Source organism: Gobio gobio (assembly GCF_949357685.1).
Source record: "Gobio gobio genome assembly, chromosome: 10".
In the NCBI taxonomy this organism is placed as follows: Eukaryota; Metazoa; Chordata; class Actinopteri; order Cypriniformes; family Gobionidae; genus Gobio; species Gobio gobio.
The window spans coordinates 40,501,806-40,510,348 of NC_137116.1; the positions used below are offsets into that span (position 1 = coordinate 40,501,806).

General features: G+C 41.3%; 1 protein-coding gene across 1 annotated transcript; it reads right to left on the reverse strand.

Moving 5' to 3' along the window:
* On the reverse strand, nt 1-7,856 carry gpr61 (G protein-coupled receptor 61). Its single transcript, XM_079826600.1, has 2 exons — nt 7,357-7,856; nt 1-2,203 (listed from the first exon to the last, which is right to left on the reverse strand). The coding sequence occupies exon 2, from the start codon at nt 1,946-1,948 to the stop codon at nt 539-541; it is 1,410 nt and encodes a 469-aa protein (XP_079682726.1). The 5' UTR covers nt 1,949-2,203; nt 7,357-7,856; the 3' UTR covers nt 1-538.
* Nucleotides 7,857-8,543: the final 687 nt, after the last annotated feature.

Genomic DNA, 8,543 nt, shown 5'->3' on the forward strand with positions numbered 1-8,543 from the left:
AATTCATTTTTGAGGAAAAAACTTTTCAAAATATGACATTGCGGACAGCCATAATTGAATGGCAACTAAAGAATTAGAATCTACCCACCACACAAACAACCTTGGTTCAATATTAGTGCATGCTCCAAATTTTGTTGTTACAATACTGAATTATTAACCAATTTTATACTTATTTGTTGTCTGAATTAACATTAGGAGCCTTAAAAGTTTGTAACATCAACCACTTGCTGTTCATACCACTTTGTGAATACAGATTCCACATCACAATGTTGTTTCCATGTTACATTCTTTGGACAAATGTTGCTGAATCTATGCAAATAAGTTCCTGTCTAGTGGTAATGTGCTGGAATGAGGTCATTTTATCAGTCCAACATCTCTCGTGAAAAGAAAAAATATGCTTTGGGTTTGACAGAAATCTACCAACCAAAAATTTCAAACAAGCTATGTACAAATTCTTGGGCAGAGTATAAAAAGATCCAATGGTAAAACATAGCAACAATATATGATACATTAAATAAAGATTTCACGTCTGAAAATATCAACCTTGCAGTTCTGCTTTAGTCTTGATACAATTGTCTGATATATTAAGATCATTTATGTGTTGGTGCTCTATGAATTCCGAGGTCTCCTCCATGATCTGGCCAGGAATGTGGAAGTCGACAGATGGCCTTTGGAGCTCGGTGGAGAGAGGATTGTCCTCTTCCTGTTGAGGGATGGAGATGCTTTGGGAATTCCTTGGCCGCATATTGCAACCTGTGCCCTGAAGAAACTGGAGAAAGTTCTCCTCGATAGAAGCCTCTCGACTGGGCAGCTGCTCTTCCTCACCGGGACGCCCCCACTTGAAAACGTAGGCCAGGTTTCTGGCAAGCTCTTCCCTGATCTGCCTATTCAGACAGCCGTAGAAAAAAGGGTTGGAGGTGAAGCAGAAGTACCCAATCCAGGTGAACACGTCCTCTAGCTGGGCCATGCGTGCAAGGGATTCGAGAGAGGACGGCATGACGGCGCAATACAGGTGGAAGGAGAAATAAGGCAGCCAGCACCCAAGAAACTGACCTCCTACAGCGACTAGGACCACCGCAGCCTTGCCCCCACTAAAAGTCCTCTGAGGGGTGGTCCGAGCCCCACTGAGGCTGGCCGCCATGCTCGAGCGACTGCTCAGAGATTCAGAGCGTGGCCGAGGAGTCTCCATCCACGTGGGGACCGGGCCTTGCTGCATGGCGGCCACCCTGGCCACCTTGAACATGTTGCAGTACACCACAAAAATGATAAGCACTGGACACAGGAAGTACATGAGCGTAAAAAGGACCATGAACACCAGCTGTTGAGGCCCTCCGTCCATCCAGTGGAGCGAGCAGCACTTTGGTTCAGCAATTTTCCCCATAACTTTCCCCAGTGCTGGTCCCATTTCCTCTCTTTCAAGCGCCCAGCCGAGTAAAGGGAATGCGGACATGAGGATGGCTTTAATCCATATTCCAATCAAAACCGAAACCACCAGCCCCATGGTCATTTTCACCTCATAGCGCATGGGATGGACGACGTAGTAGTATCTCTCAACGTTGATGGCTGAGATAGTGAGGATAGCAGCACTGATCAGTCCCACGCTTAGACACAGGTAACCCTGACACAGAGCCTTGTTGAAAAAGCCCTGACCTGACAGCATACCCAGAGGCATTAACACCAGGGCCGCGATGAGATCCACCAGGCAGAGATGGAAGACAAACACGAATTTGCGTAGCCGCGGCGTCCTGGCGATGACGGTGATGATGGCTAAGTTGCCCACTATAGCCAGTATGTCCATCAGGAGCATGGTGCACAGGGCGAGCGTCTGGAGGAGGTGTCCATCTCTGGGCACACTCAGTCCTGAGGCGTTAGGCTGGGTTGCATTCGGACGCCAAGAGGTGGCGTGGGTGATGTTCCACAGTTTGTTGTAGGTGGTTGTATGCTCCATGAGAGGATGGAATAAGGATTGTGGGCGGAGGTGATTTTCATGGGACTATCACCCATCCTCCCCTGCTAAAGAGTGGGGTCCAGCAGTACCGTTCAATAATGAGGTTCTGTTGACATTACGGCGTGCTGGTAGAGGTCGGACTCTGGAGTTGGGGCAGATTAGTGTTACAACTTTCATCTTCAGATATTCACCTTTGAAGTCCCTGGCGCTCCATCGCGCTTTAAGCCCAGCAACTGTAAATGAGACATGGTGGAACTGTGGAAAGAGACAAAAATATTAGCAAGCAACTTGATATGCATTCTTAAAATCCTAATATTTGCAGTCAGAATTGAATGTGGTAAGTTAAAAAGGATGTGCACAGTGAAATAATGACTCATATGCTCAAAAAACATACAGCAAAACAAGTGTAGCTCTTATAAGTCGGCCCTTTTAATGGATCATTTAAAAAGAATAACGAATAGGAGTTACTGTTTTAATTTAAGTCTGATGGATACTTCACTAAATGAATTTGAGAGCCATCTACTTTGAATCAATTAGAGCAGTTATTGAATCAACAATAAGTTATCATTGCAAGTTATTGTTTTATCATACATTCATATGCAAGCAAAATGGATGTTATAAATGAATTACGGCCAAATTAATCAGAACTGAAACAAGAGCTTGTGAATCAGAATCAAATTCAATAATTGAATTTGTATTGATACCAGCTCTAAATGTACTTCTTGTCTGATTCACACACATGCATAAATCACACCCTTTCAATGTCTTTAAAATGTTGGAAATCATGTGGTCTGTGTTTATGGTCATAACCTCACCTTGCACACTACCTCACATGCATCATTTCTCAACTTTACGATATCATATTTTACTGTAAAAACACTGGACCAGCTTTGTTTCCCCACTGCATCAATCCACCCCATTTTTCCCTGAGGACACAAACTCTCCCTTGTGACACAATGTGGTCAGTGTTATGACAAGAGCTCAAAAAAATAAAAATCTAATTTAGCTATAAACTTGTGTTTTAGGACATCTCCGTAAGCAAGGAGATTTTGTTTTCTGCCCAAGGCTCGTGACCACAATGATCTCATGGTTAACTTATTGTTGTAGTGAAGGGAAGGGGCTGTTCTGTACCTGGAAGGTATGGCAACTGTGGTTTGGCCAGACAAAAAGCAGTAAGAGCTACAGTTGCATGATTATCCACATGACTATGATGAGCTTGATCGTGATGATAATAGTGATAACTTTTTAGCCCTGTCCTCTTCTTCTTAAAGTTGTTCGGTGCTTTAGTGTTTAAAATTAAAAAGATAGTTCACACGAAATTAAAATTCTAAAATTCATGATGTTCCAAACCTGTATGACTTACTTTCTTCTGTGGAACCAAAAAAGAAAATATCTTGAAGAATGTTTCAACTAATGGACCCCATTGACTATCATAGTGAGAAAAATATAAATATAAAAAAAAGGCATACAGGTTTTGAACAACACAAGGTTGCTTAAAGCTGCAGCCGTAACCTTTTGCACACGTTTATTTACGGTTAATAAACAGAACTGCATGCGTCTTGTGGACGAACATTGCAGCCGGAGCTACTTCTCTCTGTTTATGTCTATGGCGAGTCACGCAGGGACTGTGCTCCTCCGCAGTGGTTCCTACCAGACCGGCCTGAAATAGTCCCAATATAAACACTTATTATAAGTGTACCATAATGATTCAGCATAAGACAAAAACACGGTTTGGAAAATGGATTCATGTCGTACATTCTCATTATATAACTTTAGTAAATCTTGAACGTAAAAAAAAATTACGGACAGCAGCTTTAAATAACACCAAATTTTAAATTTTTTGGGTGAACTCTTTAAAGCCTCCTGCGGTGATTCATGTGTCTATGTGGTCTTTTTAATATGCTTTAAGACAAACCATTTGCAAAGTCAACACCATTGCTCAGTATTTTCTACATAAAACTGCAGTGAAAAACGCGGTTTGAAATCACTGGTGTTCCTTACATCACAAACTACCTTGTAACCAATCACGTCAACATGCGGGCGGGCTTTGCATATCATTAACTGTGAAGCAGAGGAGTCTCAAGAGAAGCCAGTTTATCCCGGTTGATCTCTGTTGATATGAAAAGATCATGTACATTTTGCAATATAGCAGGTGAAATACATATATGATGTATATTACAATGTTATGGACTATACCTTTCTCTTTATAAGTTGTTCAAAGCGTTTCTAAGGATACTGATTAGAAGGCAGACTGAGATGGCGAACAGGAACAAGGTTTGTGTAACATTAGCAACACATTATTAGCTGTTTGATAATGTAGTCAAGCAAAAGGCTAATCATATTAATTACCGGTATGTGTCCGATGTTGTAAAGAGTGATGCCATTGTGCAGCGTTTACTACAGTAAAGTTGAGCGAGTGGATCTCTGAGCTGTAAGTGAATGTAGGCGGGGCTAATTTGCATATTCATGGTTCCGCGTGTACTAAATGAAGCAAGGGTGTAGAGTTACATTCAAGCTATTTTAAGGCATGAAGAAATTTTTTTCACAAGAAAAAAAAAAGTTTAAACTTTATTTTGGTGATCAAAGATGAGTTTTAAGGGATACAATTATTGACTACAGGGGAACTTTAAAGGGTTAGTTCACCCAAAAATGAAAATTCTGTCATTAATTACTTACCCTCATGTCGTTCCTGTAAGACCTCCATTCATCTTCAAAACACAAATTAAGATATTTTAGTTGAAATCCGATGGCTCAGAAAGGCCTCCATTGGCACAATGCACGGTACACTCTCAAGACCCATAAAAGGTACTAAAGACGTTGTTACAAAGTCCATCTCACTACAGTGGTTCTACAATAACTTTATGAAGGGACGAGAATAGTTTTTGTGCGCAAAAAACCCCTAAATAACGACTTATAGTGATGATCGATTTCAAAACACAGCATCATGAAGCTTCGAAGCGTTATGAATCAGTGAGTCAAACCGCCAAACTTCTGAAATCACGTGACTTTGGCGATCCAAACCGCTGAATCGACTCATTGATTCATAACGCTTCGAAGCTTCATGATGCCGTGTTTTGAAATCGGTCATCACTATATAAGTTGTTATTTAGGGTTTTTTTGCGCACAAAAAGTATTCTCGTCGCTTCATAAAGTTATTGTAGAACCACTGTAGTGAGATGGACTTTGTAACGACGTCTTTAGTACCTTTCATGGGTCTTGAGAGTGTACCGTGCATTGTGCCAATGGAGGCCTTTCAGAGCCATCAGATTTCAACTAAAATATCTTCATTTGTGTTCTGAAGATGAACGGAGGTCTTACGGGTGTCGAACGACATGAGGGTAAGTAATTAATGACAGAATTTTCATTTTTGGGTGAACTAACCCTTTAAGTGAAAACAACACTAATCCACAGACTGTCATCCACAGACTAATTACTAAAAAAAAAAATACTTCAACAAATGGCATAAAGCATATTTTGTTAAACCCGAGATGAAGGGACACAATAGTGATTGGTGAACTCCACTGGAAGTAACTTTCCAGATGACTTCCTGGGATTGAACCTGTGATGTTCCGAATCATTAGGATACTACAAGGGCAGGATTTTTGTTGTGCTAGGCAATCCACCACTTTTAAAGGTGAATACGGGATGATATTACAGTGAAGTATGTAATTTGTTGCTAAAACACTTCTTTCTTTCAGTCAAATGTGTAGAAACCAACATAAAGTAAGCCATTGGTAGACTGAATTCACTGAAAAGTGTAAACATTGTGAGTCTCTCTCTCACAACATAGACTATGTTTATATGCACAGTCACCATTTGACTACAGCAGGTGAGTAGTATAGCTATTGTCGTGCTTTGTCTGTCCAAGAATACTGGTCATGACACAAAGCGTAAAGCGTAATCAAATTTCTGAAGGATTAACACGCATGAAACATCATCTCTGTCTTCTGAGCAAGTGCACAATGCCATGGCTAATTAGTCACACAGACAAGAAGTCTTGTATGCTCAGCAAGGCTGCATTTATTTGATTCAAAATACAGTAAAAACAATACTATTTTGAAATATTACAAATATTTATTATATTTAAATATATTTTAAAACAGTATTCCTATGATGGCAAACTTTATTTCAAATACAAATATTTTGTAACATTATTAATGTCTTTATTTGATCACCTGCTGAACAAAAGTATTAACATTATCTATACACCTGATAGAACGACTTTACAAAAATCTTAGACAAATTCTTTTAGTCTGACCGAAACTAAACTTTTAAAGTGAACATAAACAACTTCCTTTTACCATTTTGTTGACGGAAGTGGTGCACACTTCACCAAAAGTCACTTTCACTGCTATAGCTTCATGTATTCAGATTGAGTCATTATATTTGAATCATAAAAGCAGTTAATTTAGATGCAACTAGCATATTTTAGATGATCTGACAAGCTTTGCCAACATTTTACGGTCACTACAGCTCCATAATAAGCACTACAGAGAAATACTCATTTGTTGTGTCAGGTTCTGTGATCTAGAAACCTACATATTCATTACCCATGTCATGGCGTACTGTAAATAATCAACATTAAAAATATTTTTCTATGATGCTATCATCAGCCAGTGATGCTTCTAATGCCTATGCACATGAACATAAACATAAACACACAGTTCAGTGTTCAGTGCTTTTCATTCGTTTGTTTGGTTGTGGGTGTGTAAAGGATTTAAAAAAATGAAATAAAGCACTGAAGCACCTGCGCATTCTATGGGAAAGGATTCAGATTAGCGTTCATGTTCTTAAATGCATCTGCAGGGCCGAGATGAAGCTGTAGGAACCGCAAATGCATTTTAAAATGGTCGACTTTCTGTGAACCCTCCTGCACTTTGTGAGACAAGAATCTGCGAGCAACTAACAATCCCAGGGACTGCCAACTGAGAAACATATGACCCCGTAATATGCACATGACTCAGTACTTACTGCGATGAAAACTAGCTCTGTTGTTCAGAAACCTTGTGTGTCCCCCCCCTCCCTTATTCTTCTTCTTTAACCCTCGGGGTGACCAATGCTGACACTTTACAACTAATAGCCCACACTTATAAACATGATGTCTGCTGTCATCACCTAAGTAATCCACTATCACACCCATGAGTGCCATGTTTATTGTCTGCTACCAAACAGTTCCCATAATCCCCTGAGGTGAGCTGATTCAGTGCTACGTTATACATATGTCATGTATGTCAACACCTTCATTCAAGGCCACCGCTGGTTTAGATTCCTACGAAAGAACACAAACATCTGGAAATACTACAACATATGCATGTCATCCACGATGCACAAGTTTAAACAGGCGTCGGTGTGAAGGTGCAGAGTTAAAGGAACCGTGGCTCCGTGAGATGTAGATGAGGAGAACGTACCTGTAGTGGAGAGGTCCAGCAGCAAGGATCTCCTCTTCAGCTTCCAGGGTTAGTGTCGCGCGACAGTGAGAGAGAGATAAAAAGAGGGGGAGAGAGAGAGAGAGAAAGCTAGAGAGAGAGGTACCCAACACCCCTCCTCACCTGGCCCTTTCATCTCTCCGCCCCTCACCCTTTCACCCGCCCACACGCATGTACACACACAAACACACACATTCACAGAGAGAGAGAGCGAGAGAGAGAGAGAGAGAGAGAGAGAGAGACAGAGAGAGAGACAGAGAGAAAGAAATCGCCCCCTCCCCCGTCAGCGATGCTTCAGGCAGGCGGCTGGTCCAGGTGGTCAGGCTGATGTTCACGCTGCAGAGAAGACAGAAAGATAACAAAAAGCACCGTGTCTTTAGGCGGCGCCGTGCAAAACCTGCTCTCGCCCCTCTTCTGACACACACACATCCACACAAACACACATAAACATGTGCTCTCCCACACACACGCACAGGGCAACTGCAGAGCAGAATGGAGAGGAGACAGGGATGCAGGCAGGCAGGCAGGCAGGCAGGCAACCCTCCTCGCATCACCAGGTCCTAGAGCCCTCCCGTTCCCGCCGAGTCCGTCCACAGGCGCATACGTTCGCACACATGATCTGCGGCACGGGTCACGTCGGGTTCTTGGGATCCATGGGGGGTGTTGCAAGGAAATACACTTGCTTTTTCTCTTTCAATCTCTTCCAGTTAGGCCTGGGTTGATCTCTGTGTCCAATCCGTTAAAAGCCCTCTCATGAGACCCTGATTATTGTTTGTTTGAGGTTGCAAAGTCTGCCAAGGCACAAAGGGACACAAGAAAAGATCAGCGGTTATGTCGTTTTGGTGATGCCAAGAACACTCAGAAAAATTATACTCAAGGGGGGAAAATGTAAATCACAAAAATAAAATCTAAAATTAAAAATAAATTACATTTTAATTAAAGATTTGTTGCCTAATATTAAAATGTAAAAAAATCATGCAAAAAATCAGGCCTATATATTTTTTGGATATGTACACATTTCCCTCAGTGTAGCACTTCAATTTCAGTTTATTTTAGGATGATATGACATTTTTATTAAGTTGTTTATCCGATGCCAATAACTTTTTGTAGACCAAAACGTAACAGTTGCTTCGAGTAATCTTTTTGGGTTTTAGGACTACAAACCGAAC

What these genes read in the sequence shown, in the direction of transcription:
- gpr61 (XM_079826600.1), bottom strand. Translation starts at nt 1,948, where the DNA reads ATGGAGCATACAACCACCTACAACAAACTGTGGAACATCACCCACGCC.